The sequence below is a fragment of the Vulpes lagopus genome, chromosome 10, assembly GCF_018345385.1.
Source record: "Vulpes lagopus strain Blue_001 chromosome 10, ASM1834538v1, whole genome shotgun sequence".
NCBI classification, from domain to species: Eukaryota; Metazoa; Chordata; class Mammalia; order Carnivora; family Canidae; genus Vulpes; species Vulpes lagopus.
Window position 1 is genome coordinate 35,767,427 of NC_054833.1, and position 25,298 is coordinate 35,792,724.

Genomic DNA, 25,298 nt, shown 5'->3' on the forward strand with positions numbered 1-25,298 from the left:
CAACCGGTCCGGGGAAGACAAGACCCGCTTTCAGTCAGCCCAGCACCCCCCTTCCCAGAGACCAGCCCAGATGGTTAAGACCAGATGGTTTCTTAAAATAGACAAAGTAGCTAAATTCCAGAAAAGGTAGAACCACCTGAGATGGTTGGCAAGGGAACACCCTTCAGACGAAACAAGAGAACCGAGGAATGGAGCAGGGCGGCCAGGGCCGGAGCCCCAGAAAGCTCTGGGAGGGCAGGTGGGGTCCCCGTCTTTCTGACCTGCTGGGAGAGACAGGGGCAGGCCACGCAAGTCTAGAGGGGACCATGCTCCTGCATGGGACCAGAGCTGCAGGAGGACAGCTTTCGGGAGGGCCGACTAGGAAGCAGGAGGTGACAGGGGATGATAATCCCCCAAACCTAAGCAGCTCCAGCTGGGGTCACTTTGAACTCACAATGGGCTGGCCCGAGGGACCAAGGCCCAGAGGCGCTGGGGGTCACAGCACTGCCTGAATTGCCGTCATCAGGCCCTTCCGGCCGGAGCGTCTTCATTTCAGGATGACAAATCAGTGCTCTGGACTCAGATCCCTGCCTCTCTATCTGCTTTTCCTTTTTTGGATTTTGTTTTTCTTTTGGCTTCCTGGTAAAATTCCTTTTGAAAACATTCCAAGCCCATTTGCCAGACGGATGGAGAGAAAAGGATGTGTGCACACTTAGGTCGCAGCGCCGGAGGGGCCACAGCAGCCAGGGCTTGGGGGAGGTGACAGTGGACGTCCCCTCCTGAGAGCCCAGGGCAGTTACTGCACCTGGGGTTGAAGCCGTGGGAAAGAAATGAGCCCCAGGAAACCAGTGAGTGTCACAAGCTGTGGATGAGGGAGCAGTGGGTGCGATGGCATCCAGGGCCAAATTTTTAAAAAACAGTATGCCAGCAAACCAATCACATCTGGGTCTACCTGGCTGAGAGGTGTCCATGTGCACGAGGGGGCCGGGGGCGGGGGGGGTCTAAAAAAAAAAAAGCCTGTTTTTCCTTCTTGGCTGGGGTTTCCCCCATCAACTCCTTTCTTTGAGTTTTGCTTCATTTATTTATTTTAAAAATTCCTTTTGCAGATTTTTTAAAATTTATTTGAGAGATGAGGGAGGAGCAGAGGGAGAGGCAGACAAGAGGACGCCCCACTGAGCAGGGAGGGAGCCCGGTGTGGGACTCTGTCTCAGCACCCCGAGATCGTGACCTGAGCCAGAATCAAGAGTCAGGTGCTTAATAGCCTGAGCCCCCCCAAGAGCCGCTCTTTAAGTTTTAAAACAATTATGATTATTGTGAGGGGCCGATTTGCTTATAGGAGGGTAGACAGACCCTGAGGACACCAAGGGAGGGCCTGGCTTGGATGTCTGAAGGTGGGACAGGTTTCTCGTTGTTGGTTATTTGGAAAGTCCTTCTGTCTTTTTTTTTTTTTTTTAAGATTTTATTTATTCATTCATGAGAGACACACAGAGAGAGGCAGAGACATAGGCAGAGGGAGAAGCAGGCTCCCTGTGGGGACCCTGATGTGGGACTCGACCCCATGGTGCTGGGATCACACCCTGAGTCGAAGGCAGATGCTCAACCACTGAGGCACCCAGGCGCCCCAAAAGTCCCTCTGGTTTTCACTGGGATAGGGTGGGCTTCAGCTCCCTCAGGAGGCAGGACAGGCCGGGATCCCTTGGCTCCTGTCCTCATCTAGTGCTTTTAATAGAGGGTCAAGAGGAAGTGGAAGCTACTCTGTGTACCTTGATCTACACTCTCTTGAAGCTCCTTTCTTCCCCGCGTCCTGCACAAAACCAGACAAGCGGGCTCCAGGGCTCTGATCAGACTCCTTTTATTGTCTCTTTTACAAACATGGTTCAGGTAGAAAGAGATGGAAAGGGAAGAGCTGGCTCTCTGGCTTCTAAGCATCATTGCAGGAGGGAAGAGACCCTCCCCCCTGCTCCTCTCTGCTCACCCCCATTTGCCAGGGGGAAGGGCTCCCATCCAAGGTTCCTGGCCCAGGGCCAAGCCCTTCCCCGTGGAATTCCAGGTATCCTTATCCAGGGTCATCTTGGTTCCTAGAGAGAGCAAGAGGCTGGTTTGCAAGGCCAGAAGCCAAGGCAAACAGGCTATGGGAGGGGACAGGCCTCTTCTCTCCTGACCTCACTCTCCTCTGGGGAGCCCAGGCTCCCAGTATTACCTTGTCTTCACTCTTTGTCACCTGTTCTCCAGGTGTCACCTGTTCCCCCTCACTCACTGGGTCCCCTCCTTTTGACACCTGCTCAGAAAGCCCTTCCTGTTCCCAGGCACCCACTCCTCGGCTCGCCTGCCCAGCCTTCTCCCCGTTGCTCGCATACCCTAGCCCGCACCTCTCCACATTTCTGTCCTGGCCTCTGGCTCTGGCTCCGGCTCCGGCTCCGGCTCCGTCCAGGTCCCCGGGAGCCTCGAGAGCTGCCGGAGCCTCTCGAAGAGTTGCTGCCGGCTGTGGAACAGGTGTTGGGCCCCTGGCCCCGGGACAGGAAGCTCGGTCGGCTGTAAGGGAGCCAGGCCTCTTCTGCAGCCCAAGAGAGAAGGGCCACAGGGCCCAGGCAGAGAGCAGGACATCACTGCCTGGCCACTGTCTGCCCACCCTGACCTCAGCCCCAGCTCTGGTGGAAGAGATTATGGGCATGGGGCTCAGGCTACCCTGGGTGCTCAGGAGAGACAGAATGCCTGTGACCTTGCCAGCACGGGACCTTGACATAACACAGGCTCAGAAACCCATGGGGGACCCAGAAAGCCTCGGGCAAGGAGAGTCAGAACACCCAGCCCCACTCTTCTCTCATCTGGGCTTCAGTCCTGGGAAATTACACAACTTGGGAACGTCAGGGGATTCTTCCCACGGAGAACTACAGAGACAGGTGGAGGTTTTGATCAGATGCATGAACCCAGCTGATGGGGGCGGGGGCTGGGTCGAAAGTTTCAGGTCTCTACTATGCTATTGGCCTCCACTCCCAACTTCTTGTGTAGCAGTGGCCATCTGGCCTGCCCTGGCCCTCCTTACCATCCAGGTGGGGACCCCGCTGGGCCCCCAGGAGCCCAGCCTGCACCATTCTCTCCCCACTGCGCTCCCTCTCTCGTTCCAGGGAGGACATGCTGCCTGCTGCTCTCAGCCCTAAGGCCCAGCTCGTCTCTTCCTCTGGTGGCGGCAAGGGTGGTGGGGGCAAATCTGGGGAGAGACCTGTTTTCAGCAGAGTCTCTCACTTCTCCTGATACCTATCTTTCTCCCACTCCTACTCCCCAGCATTGAAGGGGTGGGGAGGCTGTGACTGAACAGCCCAAGATTTGGGTTCATCTGCTCCCTCCTCCAGCCCCCAGAGCTCATCCTTGGCTTCCTTCCTGTTCCCTCTACTGTCACCAACTCTCAGGCCCAAGGCACCCTCACCGGCAGGACTGTGCTCCCGCCGGTAGGGAACAGCCTTGGGCTTCCGGATTCGGGCACGGGGCCCTTGAAGCGGAGGGGTCATCTCCCCAGGCACCTGCCGGGTTCTCCCTGTAGCATTAGGGGATTAGGGGATGGGGAGCAGAGCAGGTAAGAGAGAGGATCAGGAAAGGGGCTTGAGGATGAAGCTTGGTGGGGAGGAAGGGCAGTAGGGGGAGGGAGGGACAGGTTAAGTGTTCCACAGACTCACCTGGGGCACTGCTGGCTGTACTAGGGACAGGGCTGGGGTTGAGGTGATGGGAGGCTGTGGGGCCAGCACCCAGGCCAGCAGGCCTCCCTTCGTGGCTACTCAGAGTGGGCTGGGATACACTGAGAGGGGAACTTGGCCCCAAGGGCACCCTCCTGCAATGACATGAGGCCTCAGCATTTGTTCACTCTACGAACTCTAAGTGCCCACTACGTTCCAGGCACTGTGCTAGACACGTCGATGAATAAGGCACAGGGTGTCCCCCACAAGGCTCCAAAGCTAGTGAAGTATGAGGAGAGCCATGTCTTTGAAATGCCCCAAGAAGCTTGCAGAGCCGCTCCCATGGAGAGACAGCCTGAAGGGAGTGAGAGACCCTGTCAGCCTTCACGTTCCTTCCCAAGTCACACTTCCACTCTGACACGGCCATGAGACCTCTGGACCCCAGATTCATCCATCCGTCCATTCATCTATCTATCCAATCCCCCATGGAAGAGATATGCACCTAGGGCCAATAATGTGCCTCCCTACCTGGGCATCTGGTGGAGATGGGGGATGTCAGTGGGGGGCTGGGGAGGGTCAGGAGGTGAGGGGGTAAGAGTAGCTGTGGACTGCTGTCCATAGGAAGATGTGGGAGAGGGGGCTTCCCCTTGGGATGGAGGGACCAAACACCCTCCAGTGGAGCTGGGCTCTGTCAGATGGCTCCTCTCAGACATTGGTGGGCACCACTCTTCTGGCTCTGAGCTGGGGACAAAGAGGAAGGAGAGTAGCAATGAGTGAGTAGCTTCCATACCTTCCCCTTGGCCTCCTGTTGCCCTCTTCCCCTCCTCTCCCAGCACCTCTGCCCTCCCCCTGCAGGAGACCCTCGGGTGGTGCCATCCGTTCAGGGCACCTACAGCAGGGCACATCCTTACCTGCCTTCCAGATCTTCCTCAGGCCCCTCTAGGCAGCTCAGTTCACAGGAAGGGGGAGGTGGTGGCAGGGCTTCCGGCCAGTTGAGAGAGGGCATCTGCACAGCTTTTCCCAGAAGCTTTACTTTGCCTCCCCTGGCTCCTGAGAAGGGTAGGATGGGGACACCCCGAGATAAGAGGTAGATGAGAAATGTCAGAAGTGTTGGGCTGAGTCTCAGAGGAGAAGGCTAGAGGATATTCTTTGGGAATACTCTGCTCAGAACTAAAATGGGGGTGTTAGGGACTAGAGTCCTACCACTGTCCCCCTGGCTCCATTCTGGAGGAGCATATTGGCTCCAGGCGCCTGGGTCCCCTGAGGGATTTGAGGGGAACCCCCCGTGGAAGGTCTGCAGCTCCTCCCCAGCTGGGTCAATGGTGCTGTAGACAGGACCCTCGGTAGGGGCGGCAGTGCCCCGGGCCGTCTGAGCCAGGTACAGGGAGATCCCTGCTTCTGAGGAGGAGAGAGAGGGAGGCCAGGGGGGGAGGCAAGGGGCAGAGGGCAGAGACAGAGAAATAGCGGACAACAGGAGGATGGAGGGCCAAAGGAGATCCCACCGGACCAGCTTCTTCCCCCCTCCTCCCCAAACCTTACTTCCCAAGCCAGGGTAAAGGTAGGCATGAGAGAAGCTCCCCCAACTCATATCCTCCCCAAGGACTGACCAACCTCAGGAAGACTGGCAATCCTCGGCTCCCTTCCGTTTGCCCCAGGAGGTGGAGAGAAGGGTGGTGGGGGGGCCAGGTGAGCCCCTGAGGGAATTAGAACTCCTCACCATTGTAATATCTGTCGTCTGGGTCAGGATTGCTGGGGCAGCAGCTCCCCCTGGGCTCCGGGGCTGAGGGGCTTCGAGATGGGTGGGGCCACGAGTCGGCTAGCCAAGGGTAGGGGGCGGGGCCGAGGCCCATGGGTGGCCTGAGGGAAAGCACCGGAACGCTGGGGACCCAGAGCCTGAACGGGCCAGCGCATTTAAGGCTACTGGGAGTTGTAGAACAGGAATGGGGAATTTGAGGGTGGCAGGTGGGAGACGGGCAGTGAGGCCTGGGGAGGAAGGAGAATGATCTCTTAATGGAGGGGAGTCATCCTCGGCAGATGAATTACGAGGATTACCTGGAACTGGCTCCAGAGAGGCCCTCTGAGTGTGGGAAGGACACTGCGAATATGAGGGGGAGACTGAGAGAAGGACCCGTCCTCGGGGTCTGAACCCTACTGGAGAGGAGATAGCTTACCTGCCGGTGTGTAGGCAAAGGAGGCTTCCGAAAAGGAATCCATGGGCGGAAGAGGAGGGTAAATGAAGAGAAGGTCAGAAATACCCCCATTCTTGTCCCCTTCTTGGCCCCAGGCCCAATTCCACCCCTCAGCCTGTACCCTGGACCAAGTTCATCAGAGTTGCTAGGAGCGGGACTCAAGCATCAGTGTTTTTCTAAAAGTTCCCCAAGCGATTCCTGTGCGTGGTCCAGGTGGGGAACCCCTGACCCAAGAGACCTCAGAATCTCTCCAGACACGCCCCTTACCGGAGAGTAAAAGAAATCCAGTCGCCCCTTTTCAGCCCCCACCCTCCAGCCTTCCCAGGCACACCCGCCTCACGGTGTAACGCCCCGATCCTGGCCCGGCCCCTTCGTGGGACTCGATCTCAGGTCTCCAGGATCACACCCTGGACTGAAGGCGGCGCTAAACCGCGGAGCCCCCGGGCCCCTTCTATACTGAGACGCACTGCAAGGCCCGCTGGCCTCTCGGGGCATCTCAGGGGACGAGTCTGCCCCTCTGCCCTGACTCAGGTCCCCCCGCCAGTCCCCCCGGCCCGTCGCCCCCTGCGGGAGGATGCCCACCGCGCGTCCCTCGGGGGAGGGGGGTGGCGGGGCCGACCCGTCTCTGACCCCGCCCCCAGGCCCCGCGGGGCGCCCCCCGTCCGGCTCTCCGCGCGCCCGGGCCCCTCCCTCCCGGGGGGCGGGATCTCCAGGCCCCGCCCCCCCACCCCACGGCCCTCCTCTCGGGGTCCCCGCGCCCAGGGCGCCCCCGCGGCCCGGCTCACCCGTGTAGTGACTGAGCTCCTTGCGCTGCCTCCGGCGCCGGTAGAGGACGGCGCAGAGCGCGAGCAGCAGCGCCCCGCAGGCGGCCCCGCTGCCCGCCAGGAAGGCAGGTGCCCGCAGCACCCTGGCCAGGCGCTCCGCCAGCCCCGGGCGCACCCCGAGCCCGGGCTCCGACTCCGGCGAGGAGGCTGTGGGGGCCAGAGAGGTGAGCGGGCCGGGGCCGTGGGCCCGGGACCAGGCGCCCCCAGACCCCCAGTGCCCCGGCCCGGCCCGCCCTCTCCCAGCTCGGGACTCACGCAGCTGCACCGCCACCGGGACGCTGGCCACCCCCACGCCGGCGCTGGTGGCCGCCGCGACCCGGGTCCGGTAGAGAAGGCCGGGCAGCAGTCCCCGGAGCACGGCGGAGCGTGCCCAGCCTGCCGCAGACCGGTTGAGGTGGAAGCGGCTCTCATTGCCCAGGCACCAGATCTGGGGAGGCCGAGACCTGGGCTTAGAGAGGCTGAAAGGGGTCCCGGCTCTGAACGGTCGAGGGGGCTGAGGCAGGCATCATTCAGCCTGGAGGGAACAGGCTGAAACGTCTCTCCTCTCCCCCAACCTCGTCTCCAGCCCCAAAGCCAGTTCTAGGTTCCCTCCTCCCTGACCCTAGCCCCTAGGACCTCCCTCCTCCCGTCCCTTCTCCGGTCCCTTCTCAACCCCTGTACCTGGTATTCCTTGATCACCCCATTTTGCTGGGAGGGGAGGGGAGGTTCCCAGGACACCGTGACACTGCTGTTGCCTTCACCCCCCAAGGCCACTGTCACTCCCTGGGGGGGGCCACTGGGGGCTGGGCCCGGCGGTGGAGCATGGTGAGACAGTCATTGCCAGCTACCCCTCCTGCCCCAACCTTCCCCCTCCCAGGTATCACCTTAGAGAACTGAGGTATCAGGCATCCCTTCCTCCCACAACCCCCCCTTGCTCTTCCCATGCAAACTTCTATCCTCCCCCACTCCCTCTTTCCCGTTGTTTCCTCATCAGCAATTGCATCACTTCCCTTACCTTCCTCCGGAATGCTCCTGATCACAAAGGGACTTTCAGGCCCCAGCCCCTCCTGGCCTTGGGCTTGCACTTTGATCTGAATTTGGGTCCCTGGGGGGAGTCCTCTTAGCACAGTACTTTGCTGGCTTGGGGACTGTAGGTCCAGTACTGTCCAGCTTCCGCCATCAGGACCTGCTACCCTCCAAGACACCCGGAAACCTTGCACCAGCTGAACTGGGCCATCTACCTATAGCAGACAGGACAAAACATACCAGAAGGAGAGACAGGGACCTCCAGGTCCCGGCCCTCCACCACTCTCCCTGTCCTCCCCAGCCTCTCACCTCCCACTCTCCCGTACCCATTCCTGGAGGGTCCCTATGGCCCCTATCATCATCCCTGCCCTTAACCTCGTTCCTATGCCCCACTCACAGTCCAGGACACCTGCAAGGTCCGGGGCCCAAGGACTACGGGCTCCTGTACATGCACAGCCACTTCAGCCAGCCCCCGCTGGCCTCTCCATGGGTCCTCCACTGGCCTGGATGGGTTGCTGTCTATTGGACCAAGAAGCCCACTCAGCAGGGGCCACCAGTGACAGGGAGTTAGACCACAAGTGTGCTAAGTGTGCTTGTATCCTACCTCTGCTGCCCCCCCCCCGCAGATTGTACTACTTAGTAGCCCAGAGCCCACCCCAGGATCAGCAGGGGGCTGCTCAGGGGAATAGCTTCCAGAGGTGGGCCTGGGTGTCCAGCTAATATGAATCCACTTCCTGCATAACTACATATATACGCTTTAGAGACCTCAGTTCCTCATCTCTAACATGAAGATGAACCTCCAAGGTCCCTTGTAGTCCTAATAAGCTACATTATCTGTGGGTAATAGGCTCAGAAGTGGGGGGCTTACTGAGATGACTGAATTTCCCTCTCTCCCCTCTTTTCTTGTCCTCCCAGTGAGGGGAGGCATGACCTATTCTAGGCTGGGCTACCAGAAGAGACCCATAATAGCAGAAAGGAGGGGCCATGCTGCCATAGTTTGGGGGGAGGGGTGCTCTGCCGTGTTTCGTGTCATATCCATGAGCCAGGGACTCTGACCTTACTCACCCTGGGTGCGGATGGGCTCAGAGACGGGGCTGGGCTCACTGAGGCCCCAGGCTCCCACAGCTCGCACCAGAAACAGATAGATGGTGTTGGGCTGCAGACCACTGACCGTGTGTGTCTCCAGCTGCACACCATCTGCCACTGTCCGCCACGTGTTGCCAGCTGCTTGGCTGCAATAGGCATGGGGTGACAGAGTTGTCTGAGCCAGGGATCCCGCAACCTGTCTACTCCCTCTCCTCCATTCTCTATGGCCCCCTACTATCTCCTCACCTTGGGAGAGGGAATTGACAAAACTCTCCCCACCACAGCAAAGACCCTAAGGACATAAGATTCCCTTCTTTTGACTTTCCAGGTTTGCATTTAAAACTTTCTCCATACCTGAAGGCCTCTATCACATAAGAGGTGACTGCGGCCCCCGCCTGCGGGTTGGGCTTCCAGGTCAGGGTAATGCTGTTCTTGGTGATCTCAGTGACCACTGGCTGAGAGGGAGGCCCTGGAGGGGTACTGGGTTCTGTAGGGGGCTCTGGTGATACTCCCCAATCTTCTGCAGTGAGGAGATAATCTTTAAGTAGACGGACGGGAAAAGGATGGCCCCCATGTAACCTGCCTCCTTCCCGGAGAAGCCATGGAGCTGTGACAGTGGTGATGGTGAAGATGGGGACGTAGTTCACTAACCCCTACTCACCCCGCCTCCTAAGCCAGCTGCTCCATGTGGCCTCCCCCATGGAACTCTTGGCCACACAGCTGTAGAAACCCAGGTCCATCTCCTACAGGAGAGGGTAGAGGACTGGCAAACTGGGAGGGGAGCAAGGTAGGGGGAGGGGGTGGAGGTGGGTATTCAGAAGGATGGGGAAGGCCTGGCACACTTTAGGTGGTCTAAGAGAACAGAGTAGAAACGGAATCAGTCCCAGCGGGTATGCCCACGAGTTGGGCATGTGGACTGCGTGGCCCCTCTCAGATACTCAGGCCCCAGGGGTGAGGCTCACCTGCACGCTGGCGATGTACAGCGTACCATTGGCCATTAGGTTGAGCTGGAGGTCGTCCCCCTGCAGCCACTGCCCATCCTTCTTCCATCGGACACTCGGTTGAGGGTTCCCAGTCACTCTGCATGGCAACCACACAGGGGAGCCAAGTGCCAGCGTCTGATTAGCTGGTCCCTGGAGGATGATAGGAGGCAGCCCATCCAAGGAGGAGGCTGGGAGAGGAAGAAGTTCAGCACCTCAGGAGGGGATCCTGGGTCCAGGCAACCAGCCCCTTGTCTTCCTTCTCTGATCCGTCACTCCTCCTCCCCCAGAGACTGGAGGGGCCTCGATAACCATCTGTAGTCTCTGCCCGGGACCAGCCATCTACTAGTGGCTTCTGTAGCCGAGTTCCAAACTTCAAGGCCATGTCTCAGGAACACACTCCTCCCCTTGCAGACATCGTATATAGAATCCAAGAGAAGCAGATATCTTCAAGCCATTATGTCCTTCCAGGCCATGGGTCCGGGCACCTCCATGAGCACTTACCTCTTTTTACCTCCAGCAGGGCCTTAGCCAGGACGCTCCCAGCCACACTAACGGCCTGACACACGTAGTAGCCGGCATCCCCGCTCTGCACATCCGTAATGTTGAGCTGGCCTCTGGGAGACACAGAGAAGCGCCCCTTGGGCTGAAGCGGCTGGCTGGGGAAAAGTAGAACCTGGGGACAGAGCAAGGAACCAAAGGTAGAGAATGAGCAGGAATTTGGCAGAGAGAAAGGTCCCTGTTCCCATCAACCCCAGAATTCAGAGAATTCCTAAGGCTCTAGTTCCTACTCTGTCCCCACAACTGCCAGTTATCTGACCTTGGGTAAACCAGTTAGATCTACTCATAAAAATATGGACATTCTCTTAGATGATTTGTGGGTTCACTTCCCAGCTTTGTGACTTACGAGTTGGGCAACTCTGAGCAAGCTCTTTAACCTTCTTGGGCCCAAATCCCTCCAAATTTGACTCTTAGTGGACAGTTATGAGGATTAAATGAGTAATCGTGAAAATCCTTTAATGCATTGTGTGCATTCAAATTTCCCTCCTTCTTTCTGGTTTTATGTTACATAGACACATAGGAGGTGGGGAAAGGGGTTTGGGTTACAGGTAAAGGGCACCTGGCTGATCCCCTGATGCATACCTACTCCCATCCTTTACTATCATCAGCATTTTTATTCATTTGAGAATCTAGTTGAGATACAGCAATCCCAGATGCTGGAGAAGATTGGAAAATTGTGGCTGTGGATTTGGAATGAGGTAGTGGGAGAACTGGTTTTCCAGTGGGGTAGGGTCAGTCAGACTTATTTTTATTATACTGACCCTGTTTCCTAGTGGTGAAATTCCCACCCTTCCCGTAGGAGGAGGTACTGTTCTTGGAACCTCATTACTGTTCACGTGGGTATTCAGGACTTTTTTGCCAAGGGGGTGACTGTGCGCTCCCCCTGGTGGGAGTCCCTTGTAAGTAGATGAGCAACTCGCTGTACCCTGAGCCGCTTTGGTACAGTCAGTACACACTTTGCAGAGCAGCATATTAAAGCCCAAGCCCCGGGTGTCTGGGAGAGGAGGCGTCCAACTGGATTCGCTACATCTTCAGGACAGTCTTGCCTAAAATAGAAGGAGTCTCCAGGGAATTCCCATACAGGACTGTTTCCTTCCACCTAAACCTATTAGCATCATTTCCTTTCCAAGTGTTCAATATGTCCCAGGCCTTTTACACTCGTTATCTTATTTAAGCCTCCCAAATAACCTGCAGCAGTTTCTGGGAGGACCAAAGGTACCGAGACGAGACCTCGGAGAGAAGTCTGCAGAATGTAGAAGGAGGGAGGCTAAGACCCAGAGGGGAAGCTCGTGGGAAGGCCCACGGAGCTGGCCACCTACCTGACTTCCCTCCTTCTGCCAGAAGATGGCAGGTGGGGGGTTTCCTTTGGTCTCGCATTGGAAAGCCACGCTCTCTCCAGGAGCTGCCATCTGGTCCTGCGGCTGGGTCACCAGCTGGGGCGGGACTGGGAAGGGGGAGGCGATAAAGGGACAGGGAGTCAGGGCACTCAGGAGGGAGACTGAGGGAACAGGAGAGAGAAGCCCAAGCTTGGCTTAAGGAGGAGCAGATATCCAACTCCTGTTCAAGCCTGCTCAGCTTTCTCCTCCTTTCTCTCCTAAAAGCCTCGAGCGACCCACCCATACCTCCCACTCTGTCCTTTCTCCCTCGTTCTCCTCTTCACCCCACCCACCCTCCATGCCCTCAGCTCATTCCTGGTCTGGCAGTCCCCGGAGGGGGGGGCTCACCGTGAACACTGAGGGAGCCAGATGCTTCGGCGCGGCCCACGCTGTTCTCAGCCACACAGGTGTAGGTCCCCTCGTCGGCGGCAGTCACGCGGCCGATCCAAAGGCTGTGGTCACTCCGGATCTCATACCTGCTCCACTCCCCACCCCCAGGCTGGGTTGGCCACAGCTACAGACCCCTTCTCTCTCCCCCAGGATGGACACCAGGATTGGGACACATAAAAACAAGGCAGGCCTCAACAGCAACAGAAGCTGGTATCCACCGACCCGTGAAAGGAGATGGAGGCTAGGTAGGGTCTGGATTTCCCTGTGTTGTCAAGTGAGAGGGTGTCTGCCTTCCAGTTTTAGAGGGCAGGGTATGCTCTTGAGCTGGTTGGGTCTCCTTACAGGCAGGAGGAAGGGGATTCTCACCTGCCGGTGGGCAGTTCCCCATCCTCCTTGCGCCATCGTAGACGGGGTGGGGGATCTCCCTGCACCTCACATGGGAAATCCACGGGGGCATCTGCCAGGACCACCTGGTTGACTGGTCTACGCAGGAATGAGGGTCGCTCTATGGAGCGGGAGTGAGTGAACCATCAGGGGATCTGCATGGCTTCTCACTACCTGGGCTGCACACCCCCAAAACCCCCAAGCTCCCTGTGCCTACCCAGTACCACAAGTTCAGCTGCCCCACTCTCCCGTTCTCCTGCCATGTTGGAGGCCACGCACACATACATCCCCGCATCACTCTTGAGCGTATGTGACATCATCAGCTTCCCTCCACGAATCTGCAGGGTAATAATGGTAACTTTGGTCTGTTGTAACCATCAAAGCATATTCATTTATTTGATCCTCCCAGGAAGCCAATGAAGCCTAGTGACGTTGACCCACTTATCAGATAAAGAATCCTTAAGTGATCTGCCCAAGGTGGGGACTCGGGTCTACATTTTGTTCCCACAGCCCAACCCACCTGCCACGAGTTCCCGGGGCACCTTGCTCCCCACCTATTTTATACCAGTTCCATCCTATCCATCCTTTTCCCTCACTAGAGAGCTGACTCTCAGTCTCTGATGAGCTAATGCACTGACCTTAAATCTCCTGCCTTATCACATCCAAGACATTATTTCCTGACCCTCCAAGACCCTTAGATTCACTCCTTCCTCCTTTGAGACATGCCTAACCCCCTACCCTATGGCCCCGCCCCCTAATGATGGCTCTGGCGGGGTTAGATTCCCAGCTATGGCACCACTCCTGACCGTGATCCTTCCCTCCTCCTCTCTGAGTCTTGCACTGTCCTTCTTCCAGGACACGGAAGGCTCCGGGTGGCCACGGGGGGGCACGCATTCCATCACCGCTGGCTCGCCCACTGCCACCACCACGTTTCCAGGAGACTGCCGGAAATCATCACGGAGGACTGGAGAGACAGATAAACAGGGACAGAGACAAAGACACAGAGAATGAGGATGAATGACCAGGAGACTAAACGAATAACTGGGTTAGGACACCAGGAAAGTTTTTGGGAAGGGGTGTATCATCACAGACCCGAAGTCTTCCCCAGGTGCAAAAATACCAGGCCCGCTTCCTCCTGCGACCTTAGACACCAAAGGTCACCGTCCCAAAAGAAGATGGGGGCTGGTTCTAGATCGGGTTACCTGGTGCCCTCCAACCAGAGGACAACGTGACTCTCACCCGCCACTTCCAGCGAGGCATTTCTGCTGGCCGCTGCCCCCAGGTAGTTGCGGGCCACGCAAGTGTAGACACCCTCGTCGGGGCGCGCGCGGCGCCCGTGCACGATGCGGGGGAAGAAGAGGGCTCCGCTGGGCAGCAGCAGGCGGTGCGCGCGCGGGTCCTCGCGCGCAGTGGCCACCCGCGCCCCGTTCTTGTACCACTCGATGTTGGGCCGGGGCCGGCCCTCGGCGCGGCAGGGCAGCGTGGCCGGCTCGCCCCGGGACACCAGCAGATCTGGCGGCTGCTCCACGATGCGCGGCATCGCGTCCTCCGGCTCGACCCTTGACGCTGAGGGTAGCGGGGTTGGCACAGAGCATTTAGACCACGGGAGGTTAGAGGGGAGGCTCCAGAGAGAAACACAACCCTACCTGCCCGCCCTGACCCCTTTCCCTCTGTAGGGTCCATTCTCTCTCTGGGCAGATGCCCTCTCCCCCTTCTTAGGCTGGAAAGGTTATGCCTCCAGATTGACAGATCCGGAGAGGAATCAGGACGAGCTCCTAGGCCGGCTTTCTAGGCTGCCTAGAGACACCAGCCTTCTCTCTGGCCAAGGTTAAGTGGAGAGTGACTGGGCCTTGTCTGGGCAAGTAGACCACCCCTCTAGGCCTTGGTATTCAGTCTCCACACTGGCTGGTTTGCAGATTGTCCTTGCTGCCTGAAGCGGTGCACCAGAGCCAACACTTGGTCCTTGGCCTCTGCATGGTGCTGGGCCAGCAAAATGGAGAGCGTGGGCCAGCCTGGAGTCTCTTAGGAAAAGTAAGGTGAGAGTGATCCGACTGGAATGTGGGACCAGGAGAGGTTCTCAACCTGGAGTCCATGAATGGACACACAGCCTTCTGTTGTTGTTGTTGTTGTTGTTGTTGTTTTTAATTTATTTTTTTATCTCATTTTTTAAATTAAATAATCTTTATGCTCAACATTGGGCTCAAACTCACGACCCAGAGATCAAGAGTCTCATGCTCTGTGGACTGAGCCAGCCAGGTGGCCCTCTTACTGACTCCGCAGACAATCATGCTGGAAGAACCCGTGAAGTCACAGCAATTAATGAAAATGGTAATGGAAATGTGAGTGATGCTCCTTTTCTAAGAGGTGCAGAGCTGTCCACAGATTTCCTGCGGGTTGTCTTAGCCGAGAAAGACTAAGAATCACTAACTAGGAAGAGGGTTCCTCTCCTTCCTTTGTTTCATCGGATGCGTTCACCTGAGTGTTCTGTTCCTGCCTCTCACTTGGCCTACAGACTCCTGCCGGCTTCATCTACTGCAGTTGCTTTGGGATCCCGGAGCCCTTTAGGCTCAGACACTCCCAACTTCGTCCGAAGTGGGTCTGTAACCGGTGGCGGCCAGTAGGCGCCGCTGCTGCCTCGCATAATTTGGCGTCCTGCACTAACCAGAACTACCCCCGCTTCTGTTCTCCGCCTTACCCTTCCCCCGCCCGCGCCCCTCTGGATCTGTTCCAAAATCCTCCGGGACCTCTAGCTCCTGGCCTCGGTGTGGGATTGGGCTTCATTCCCCCATCCCTACTCTTAGAAGCTCCTATGGAGACAAAGCTGGAAGGGGTGCCCCATGCTGACATTGTCTTGGGGAGAGTTTATTTAACTGGCTGGGACAGGATCAGTTTCCCTCCCACTTAGGGAGGGGAGTGATTTTTCTCAATTTCCTTCCATACCAATGGAAATCTCTGCTTGTCACCCTGTCTCCACTCCTGAATCCCATCCCAGTCCCAGTTGAGGCAGAGCCGACGCTAGAGCAACTGAGAACTCAGAGATTGTCTTGGAACCGGGTAGGGCTGGGAATCTCAGATCTGACACTTCCTGGCTGTACGAACTTGGGCAAATTATGGAGCTCGTCTGAGTCTCAGTTTGTTTTAAATATGGGAGCAGTGAAGGTTGTCGCAAGACCATAATATATGTAAAGCACTTGGGGGAAGGCTCAATAAATATGGTAATTCCCTGATTACTTAGGGCCTCTTCCTCCCTAGCCCACCTGACCTTATCAGATTCTATCAGGCCCCAGTATCCCTTTCTCCCCCATTGCATAACCTTAGGATGTGATGGAAATGGATTCATTATTGCTAAGCTCTGTGTTGCCTTTGTGACCACTGGAGTACTTTTCATATTCTCTAAATTTGTCTCCTCGGTTGCAAAATGTGGCCATCAATGCCATCCCTAATACCTCCTTAACGTTTTCAGGCGTAAATGAGACAGTGAATGGTGAAAACTGAGCGCTGGGGGAGCAGAGGTGTGTCTGCCCGGTGGATGAGGAGGGCTCTGTGCTTAATCTCCTGGGAACCCAAAGGAGGGCCAGGAATTTGGAGACACCCAGCTCGTTTGCCACCTCTTCCGTCCCTGCCCCCTCATACATACCACACCCTTCTGGTCCCCCTAATTCCTGTAGACACAGCTGCAGGCGCCCTTTCCCTGGAATTTCTTCCCTGTCATTCCCGGTCTCAGGAGATGCTCAGACAGCAGCTAATGAATAGCTAATGATCATGCTAATGAAGCTCTGGGGCTCCTCCCCAGCACCTGGACTACCCCTCACACGTGCACATGGCCTAGGTTTCCTTTTTGGTCATCTTTGAGTTTCCAGGCCCGTGCTGTCCCTAGATCGAGTGGGTGGATGTTAAGGGATGGGGACGGGAGGAAGCAGAGGGGACGCGGGCAGAGGGGTCCGGGGGAGCGGGATTCCCGGCGCGGCCGGCAGGGGGCGCGATCGGGCCTCTCCGCGCACCGGGGAGGGACTGCGGAGCTGGGGGACCGCGCGCTGTCCCAGTCATTTATTAATCACCGTAATTAGCGGTAACGACCTCGCCGCCGCACTTCTGCCGCGTGGGCCGGCTGTGAGCTCCGCCTCTGCGGGGCAAACTTCTAAGTTTCCCTAAAACGGGCTCCGCTTCTGTCGCCCCCTGTCGCAAACGCATCCCACGCTCTAGCCTCCTCACTCTAGTCCGAAGTGAGTTCTTGGGAAACGCGGGGTCCCGAAGGAAAACCTGCAGGCCGGCCGGGTCACGAGTGGCGCGGCTTGGCCCGGGCCGGCCGGCGACCGCGTTCCCTCCGCCGCGCCCGGGCCGGGGGCCCCGCCTCCCTCGGCTCGGGGCTCGCCCATCACCCGCCCGGTCTCCCCGCTGGGGGTGGCCGTGGGGGTCGGCTGGGCAGATCTTCCGCCGATACCCCCCCTCGGGCGCTCGAAGCCCCAGGTTATCCCTTGGTCGGTCCCCGCCCTCCCCAGGAGGCACAGGGAGGCGCCCCTTGGTCCCGATCTCGAGGCGCGAGCGCTTCGGCCTCCCCCTCCACGCCGCCCTCCCACCTTACCCCATCCCTGGATCCGACGTCCCCACGGGGCAGGGTCTTACCGTTGAAAGAGGGATCGCCGGGGGGCAGCAGGCTGTGGTTGAGCGCCGCCACCGAGGAGTTGAAGCCGAAGAGCAGGTCGCTGGAGTTGGAGATGTCCCCCGCCAGGGAGTCCGCGAACAAGTTCATCTGCAGCAGTGTCTTCAGCAGGTAGCGCAGCATGGCGCGACCCAGCCGGGACCGGGGCGGGGGGCTCGGGGCCCAGCCCCTGGGTCTGGGACCCGCGGGCCGGGAGCCGGACGCCCCTCCGCAGCCTCTGCGCGCTGCCCCAGCCACGGTGCCGCTCTCCGGCCGGCGCGCCTGGGTACGGTGCGTGCCTCCGCGCGCCCTCCTCCTTCCCCGTCCTTCTCTCCACCCCCCAGTGCCGGGGTCCCCTGGGAGCTGGGCGGACGGAAAGCAGGTGCCACGCCGATCACGGCGTAATTAAGGGATTAATCCGCCTCCCTCCACCCTCCCGTCCCCACCCCGATGGCCACTAGCAGGGCCAGAGACGAGTCGCGCAGCGCGCGAGTTGCAGTCCCCGCCCCGCGCCCGGTGTCCGGACAGAGTTTCCCTCCTTTCTCAAAGCAGCCAAGAGGAGGGATGGGAGGCTCTGTCGGACTCTGCCCTTCAGACTGACTTCAAAACAGGAATCCCGTCTCTCTTTTCCGCGCCCTTAGGCTAAGACCGAGACCGCGCCTCTAGCTCTCAAAGCCCGGGCTTGCATGTCTTCCCAAGTCCCGGGGCTTAGCTGCGGAGTGCAGAGGCTGGGGTGGTTTGGAGCGGGAGCTGGGGTGGGTGGGGAATCACTGCAGGGCGCGTCCACCCCTTTAGTCGCCCGTTTTGCAGCAGAGAGACCATGGGACCAGGTGCTGCGCCTTGACTGGGAGTCCCGCTCCAGACGCTCCAGTCTAGCAGTACCTGCGGGAGCTCCGAGCAGGGGTACCGCGGGAGCGGAAGGCCCAAGGAACCCCGGCATTGGCATCCATATGCATGCCTCTGGCATCTATCTGCGGACTTTTGCGTCGCCCTGCCATGACACGGTTTATTAAATTGTTTTTACTTTCTTGAGGAGACCGAAAGCAGACTCCGGGACAAAGACAAGGAGAGCAATATTAGTTTCTGTAAAGGCAAGTGCAAGAGAAGGGAAGGAGTTGAGGCAAAACTCCTGCAAATCTTCAAATGATAAAGGTTGTCCTTCCAATGGGGAGCGTTGGGGAGAAACCATGACCCCCTCTCCTCCATCCAGCCTGCTCCTGAGTTTTCTCTTTTTACCTGAAGATTTCGGGGTCCCCTGCCACTTACTCACCTGTCCACCTGCGCGTGTGTGTGCACACTACACTCACTTGTTCACTCTCCTAGGCTGGAGATAGCACTGGGGGCTCAAGGGAGAGAAAGACCTGGGCCTACCTATCTGGGGGTAAGACCGTGTTGATGGCTGAGTGGTGGGGTTCTAGCCCAGTCATTGGGCTCTGCATGATGAGACCACCTCGGTGGGGTGGCTGCTTCTGACCTGGGAGCGGCTAGGTGAACAGGTCGAGGAGATCCAGATAGGCGGAGGCTACGTGGTCATAGAGCCCACGGTTAGCACATTCAGGAGCTGAAGTATTCAGGCAGGGAGCGCTCAAGGGAACTAGATGGACACTTTGTCACAAAGGCTGGATGGCTGGTCCCAAAACTCCACCCTCAATCCACATGTGGGCCCCTGGGGCCTCAAACTAACTAACGTGTTTAGGCAACTCCCTACCCACTCCTCATCCCCCAACCTCGAGTCAGCTCTGCGTTGGACTTTGTAAGGCTGGAAGGAGTGTGGGGTGCAGAGACAGCCCCGCGGGGGCAGCGCCCTGGGAGCTGTTCTTTCAGCACCTGGTCTGCCGGGCTGAACTTGGGGTCTGACGCCCCACAAAGGGCTTCAATCCGAGCAGACCTTGAGGCTGACATAAGTTCGGGTAGACCACGAGGGGCGAACATCCTCTCTGACAAGTCAGGATTCTAAAAGATGGGATTTGACGCTGTCCCTTGCTCCAGGGCCACACTGCCTTCAGGTCAGAGAGCCTGCACGGGATAGGTTTCCCTCACCAGAAATCAATGCATTCAGGAATGAATGACCAGCCCAGAAGGCGTTCCAAGACATCACCACTCTGGACTTAAATTTCCTTCAGATTTCTGGGTCTGGGGCCCTCTGCTTTGTCTCCCGCTGACCGTCACCCAGCTTCCATCACACCAGAGGCTAAGCCAGGACAGAAACCCAGGGTCCTGGCACCTGGCCCCTGCTGGCTAGGAGGGCTGCGGCAGACAGTAAACTGCATCCCACCATGTGGCTCCTGCCCCATCCTAATCCCCTGATTTGCTCCCGGTCGGCCTCTCAGCAAACACAGGGCCTGCCAGCGTCTAGGGGCTTGTCACCCTGTTAGCGGATTTGTTCCCAGAGACAACGCAGTTAATTGGCCCTTTATGTGAGGATCAGGGCGTATTTGCTCAGGGTTCCCTGAGCGGAGGCTGCAATTCAGCCCATGGGCGAGGCTGCTTCCTAATACCAGTCATCCTGGTTTGGAGGCTGGACAAATAATGGGGCCATTCTCCTTCCTGGGACTCCCCTGGCCTGAATCTCCTCTATACCTCACCCCTTGGTATGTTCTTTTTCCTACCCCACCTCTCTTCCTGTTTCTCTGTTCCTTCTTGGAACAGAAGAATATCTCTAGATATGCCGTTTCTCTAGAATACTCTCCCTTTAAACCAACTCAGACCTAATGTAAAAAGAAGACGAGTACTCAACTAGAGCTATTCTGGAGAATAAACACCTCCCAAGTTCCCTTCCCCTGGCCTAGGGCTCCTAGAGCGCTGGGCCTGGGAGACAGTGGGACAGAGACAAGACAGAGAAGGCCCAGCAGGGGTTACACCTTGCGGTTCTTCAGAAGCCGTGGCTTCCCCTTCTTTCCTTTATTGAAAGTCAGATGGGCAGGGACACCTGGGTGGCTCAGTGGTTGAGCATCTGCCTATGGCTCAGGACGTGATCCTGGGGTCCTGGGATTGAGACCCACATCAGTTCCCCACAGAGAGCCTGCTTCTCCCTCTGCCTATGTTTCTGCCTCTCTCCGTACCTCTCATGAATAAATAAATAAGTCTTTAAAAAAAAATAGTAAAATCAGATGAGCAGCCTGGAAATTGGCCCTGTACATTTTCAAGTCCAGCATCTCTCTGGGCTGTTCCCATAGACCATTCTAGAAGCAGTTTGCCTCCTATTTGTCTCCTCACTAGCCGTGCCTCCCCTCCCATAGAATACCAACACAACTCTGGCTTCTACTTCTTGCGTAGAGTAAATCACTCCCTACATCTACCTCCATTTCCTTACCTGTAGACTGTACATGCTCGTGCAGCACCTAAAACACTCTGTGTATGTGCTGAAATTGGGGAGCCCTTGTCTGGGGGTCCGTTCTGTTGATTTATAAGTTTCCACCTTAGGCTGAAGAAAAGAATCAGAGTTGAGTTCAGGGCCCCTCTCTTCTACTGCCTCAGGAGACTACATCATTTCCAGAGTCTTATCAATAATACAGTCTGCATTTTTAAAAGAGTGAGGAAGAGAAAAGGAGATTTGGAAGTTGGCAGAAGGAAGAGAGAGTAGCAGCAGGCAGGGAGAATGGGGAAAAGTTTGTTCTGATAGGGTTATGGCATCTAGGGGGAAGAAGTGTGTGTGTGTGTGTGTGTGTGTGTGTGTGTGTGTGTGTGTTGAGGGAGAGAATAGTTACCCCCAGCCAACTCCCTTGGCCTAGTGCCAGCACACAGGCCAGAGAATGTGGCTGGGAATTTTCAGTGACCAAGCTGGGGGCTGTGCAGGAGGCTTCTTGGTGGTCCCAGGCCTGCATGCCAGCTGGTAGTGGATGGAGCTGCTGGCATGTAATTGCCCAGGAGGGCAGTCTGAGGACAAACCCCCATCTCACACTGATTACTGTCACTGTCTCCCCAGTGCGTGCACACGCACACCCCCACCCCCCACACACACACACCCAGACATACCGCCCAGTCCATTTACATCCCCCTAGAGCCTGTGGCCGCCCATTACTCTCTCTGCCTGGACCCCTTCCCAGGGCACTGGTTCACTCTGACCATATGTGTGTGTTTTGGAAGGGGGGGAGGCAAGATACGAACATCTGTCCCCCACCCCCACTAGGCTATGCTGGTGAATGGCCCAGCAGGGTTGCTGACTTCAGAGTGAGGATGCCAGGGGGCAGTGACCCTGTCGGCAGGGGCCAGAGGGCCAAACAGGAGGGGGGTTCAGAGAGCAAAGAGCAGATACCCGGCTGGAAAGCAGACAGCAGGAGCCTGCCCCGGCAGGAGCCAGGGTTTGTTGGCTCAACCCCTGTAGCTGCTGAGATAATAAGCCAGGGTCCCCTGCCCAAGAGTACCCCTTTCCCCACAGGGTTCCAGTGGGGGAGCCTGCGGGGAGACACTTTACAACACACTCTACCAAGTCCGGAAATCTGGAGGCACCTGTGTAGAAATACCCACACCCCAGTACAGATGGAACAAGGGGTGGGGGAGAAAGAGCTTTCCTGGTTCCTTTTGTAAAACTTAGTACAGAGCAAGCACTCCATAAATATTGGTTTACTGAATACATCTGGTTAGTCCTCACAGCTGGCCCCTCAGAGCCCACTAGCCTCTCTGCCTACCCCCTGCCCTCCTTATATTCATTTCCTAGGGCTGCTGTTACAAAGCACCACAAACTAGTTAGCCTCACACAGCAGAAATGTATTCCCTCACAGTTCTGGAGGCTAGAATTCTGAAGCCAGTGTGTTGGCAGGGCTACGCACTGTCTGAAGTCTTAGGGGAAATCCTTCCTCGCCTCTTCCCACCTCTGCCTCTCATGGGTGCTGGCATTCCTCGGCTTGCATCACTCCAGTCCCTGCCTCTGTCTTCACATGGCATTCTTCCGTGTGTGTGTGTGTGTGTGTGTGTGTGTGTGTGTGTGTGTCTGTGTGTCTTATAAGGACAGTGGTCCTTGGGTTAGGGCCCACACCAACACAGTGTGATCTCTTCTTAACTAATTTTCCTAACATCCTATTTCCAAATCAGGTCACATTCTGAAGTTGCAGGTGCATATGAGTTTGGGGGGATACAATTCAACCCAAAGGCCTTCTTTTCTTGTTTTTCTTGCCCACTTCCCCCTGCTCTTATTCCTGATGCTCTCCTGGGGGCCCTAGTTTGCTAGTTTTGAAAATAGTTTTGGAGATGTCTGGGTGGCCCAGTCGGTTAAGCGTCTGCCTTTGGCTCAGGTTGTGATCCCGGGGTCCTGGGATCTAGTCCCATATCCAGCTCCCTGCCCCGTGGGGAATCTGCTTCTCCCTCTGCCCTTCTTCTCTGTTCATGATCCATCTCTCTCTCTCTCAAATAAATAAAATCTTTTTTATTTATTTATTTTTTAATAAAATCTTTTTTAAAAAAAAGAAAATAGTTTTGTTATTATAGGCATAATACATGCATATGCAAAAATACCCAAGCAGAATAAGAGAGTATAAGATGAATAGTCCCCACACATTCTCTTATTTTTAAGATTTTACTTTTTATTTATTTATAGAGCACACAGGCAGGGGGAGGGGCATAGGGAGAGGGAGAGAGAGAATCTCAAGCAGACTCTGTGCCAAGTATGGAGCTTGATGCCAGGCTTGATATCATGACCCTGAGATCATAACCTGAACCAAAATCAAGAGTTGGATAGACTCCTATCATTAAAAAAAAAAAAAAAAAGGGATCCCTGGGTGGCGCAGCGGTTTGGCGCCTGCCTTTGGCCCAGGGCGCGATCCTGGAGACCCGGGATCGAATCCCACGTCAGGCTCCCGGTGCATGGAGCCTGCTTCTCCCTCTGCCTGTGTCTCTGCCTCTCTCTCTCTCTCTGTGTGACTATCATAAATAAATAAATTTAAAAAAAAAAAGAGTTGGATAGACTCAACCAACTGAGCCACCCAGGTGCTCCAAAAGTCCTCACCATTCTTAAGTCCTTCATCCTATAGACACATTTGTCTGGGGTCTACTGATGGGGTTTCCTGTATATCCTTCCAGACTTTAAAAAGCATATATCTCTCTATCCTTTTAAAAACACAAATATAATCATGTTGTATGTACTGTTTGGCACCTTGATTTTTTTAACTTATCAATATTTTTAGGGCATTGTTTCATATCAGTATATGTATTTCCATCCTTTTTACTTTGGTGACTGCCTAATATTCCTTTGTATGGATTTATCATACATTTGTAATCAGTCTCCCATTTATGGAAATCTGGATTGTACCTTTATTTTTATTTTTATTTATTTTTATTTTTGAAAAGATTTTATTTATTCATGAGAGAGAGAGAAGAGAGAGAGAGGCAGAGACACAGGCAGAGGGAGAAGCAAGCTCTATGCAGGGAGCCCAACGTGGGACTCGATCCCAGGACTCCAAGACCACCCCCCGGGCTGAAGGCAGGCGTTAAACTGCTGAGCCACCCAGGGATCCCCGTATCTTTTATTTTTAAATAAGCAATGCTGCAAATAAACATACATATATCTTTGCACACATGCATAACTCTAGGATAAATTCTTAGAAGTGAAATTGTAGAGGTAAATAATAGCTGAGAACAGTTAATGTTTATTGAGAGGTTCTATTCTTTCAGCCCCCCAGCAGATGTTTACCAGGTACCAACTACATTCCAGACACAGTTCTGCAGGTAGGAGCAACCTGTGTGAGAAAAATAGACAAGGGATTTGGTCTGAGCATGTTGAAGACATATTCTTGTGTACTTCTTACAGGAACCTTATGAGGTAGGTACTATTATCTCCATTTTTCAGATGAGAAAAGTGGGCCTAAGAAAGGATAGTAAGTGAAGTAATTTTACCTAAGTAAACTCCCCAAAATCACACAGCAAGACTTTTGAGCAGAGGACTGACATAGTCTGACTTCTTTTTAATAGGATTTCTCTGGCTGCTGTGATGGGAACAGACAGACAATAAGGCAAGGGTCGAGAAGGGAAAACAGTTGGAAAGCTTTTTTTTTTTTTTTTTTTTTTTTTTTTTTTTTTAAGTTGGAAAGCTTTTGCAGTAACACAGACAAGTGGTGATGGTGACGGGACCAGCATGGTACCAGTAGTGATGAGTGATAGCCAGATTCTGAATATATTTTTAAATTAGAGCTACAAGATTTTACTGAGACGGGGAAGCCTAGATTCAATGGATAATATTAGGAAATTCTGTTTGTCGCATGTTAAGTTTGAGATGATAAGAACCTTGGTAGTGTCATCACATGGGCAGTTGGATGAACTAGTCTTGAAGCTCAGAAGAGCAGTCTAGACTAGAGATAGATATTTGAGAGTCTTCATCATATAAGTGGTATGTAAAGCCACAGAAGTAGATGAGATCATCAAGGGAGATAGAATAAAATGGACAGGCTCAAGAACTGGGCCTCTGGGAACTTTAACATTTAGAATTTAGGAAGTTGAAGATGAAGCAAAAAGAAAACTAAGAAGGAGCCAGAGAGATAAGAGAGAATCTGGGAGACCATGATGTCCTGGAACCCAAATTAAGAAAGGAGAACCCAAGTGATGGAGGAGGGATCCATGGTAAGTGGAATAAGATCAACTAGGATGAAAACAAAGATTAACCGCTGGATTTAGTAATGTGGATGCTGCTGTTGGCCATGTGAGAAGTAGTTTTGGTGGATCTGGTAGAGGCAAAATCTGATTGGAGTGGATTCAAGAGTAAATGGAAAGAAATGACTTGATTTTGCCAAAACGGGAAGATGTGTAGGGAGATAGCTGAAAAAAGTGGGATCAGAATACATTTATATCCCTATGGGAGAAGCAAACTTATGTTTATGTGCTGACCGAAATTATCTAATAGAGAAAGGAAATCCATGATACAAAGAAGAGAAGGGGACAGTTGCTGCAGTAATGTCCTTTATATAGGAGAGATTATTCCATATAGGAGAGATGATTCATCTATGGAACATTCCATCCATGTTCCATAGATGAACAGGTTCACTTAGGAACATGGCTCATCCACAGTAACAGACAAAGGGTAGGATGTCTGGACACATACAAATAGGTGATAAGATGTGGCGGGAGCCAGTGGGAGTACTCTTCTGATTGTTTCTCGATTCCCCATGAAATAGGAAGCAAAGTTATCAGCTAAGAATGAAGATAGAGTGTTGACGGTCTGAGAAGAGAGGAGAGTGTGTAACAGTTGTGTGGGGGAGCAGAAGATTTAACACCTGAAAAAATACAATGTAA

The 25,298-nt window shown here is 55.2% G+C and overlaps 1 protein-coding gene across 3 annotated transcripts; it reads right to left on the reverse strand.

Moving 5' to 3' along the window:
- Positions 1-1,199: 1,199 nt before the first annotated feature.
- ROBO3 (roundabout guidance receptor 3) lies at positions 1,200-17,275 on the reverse strand. Of its 3 annotated transcripts, XM_041771434.1 has the most exons (28): positions 17,066-17,275; positions 13,682-14,008; positions 13,249-13,406; positions 12,660-12,780; positions 12,425-12,563; positions 12,017-12,144; positions 11,612-11,736; positions 10,236-10,407; positions 9,714-9,922; positions 9,413-9,494; positions 9,106-9,271; positions 8,731-8,897; positions 8,063-8,184; positions 7,655-7,880; positions 7,321-7,442; positions 6,916-7,087; positions 6,622-6,807; positions 5,819-5,842; positions 5,700-5,742; positions 5,365-5,504; positions 4,851-5,045; positions 4,559-4,697; positions 4,176-4,388; positions 3,651-3,802; positions 3,404-3,511; positions 3,023-3,187; positions 2,349-2,533; positions 1,200-2,057 (listed from the first exon to the last, which is right to left on the reverse strand). In XM_041771434.1, exons 1-28 carry the CDS (start codon positions 17,223-17,225, stop codon positions 2,046-2,048), a joined length of 4,158 nt encoding a protein of 1,385 aa, XP_041627368.1. In that variant the 5' UTR covers positions 17,226-17,275; the 3' UTR covers positions 1,200-2,045. The 3 variants fall into 3 exon arrangements, with proteins under 3 accessions (XP_041627368.1, XP_041627367.1, XP_041627369.1); XM_041771433.1 differs by lacking the exons at positions 4,851-5,045; positions 7,321-7,442; positions 7,655-7,880; ... (11 more) ...; positions 13,682-14,008; positions 17,066-17,275 and having other exon boundaries at positions 2,337-2,533; positions 6,916-7,139; XM_041771435.1 differs by lacking the exons at positions 4,851-5,045; positions 6,622-6,807; positions 6,916-7,087; ... (13 more) ...; positions 13,682-14,008; positions 17,066-17,275 and having other exon boundaries at positions 2,337-2,533; positions 5,819-6,474.
- Between the last annotated feature and the right edge of the window lie 8,023 nt (positions 17,276-25,298).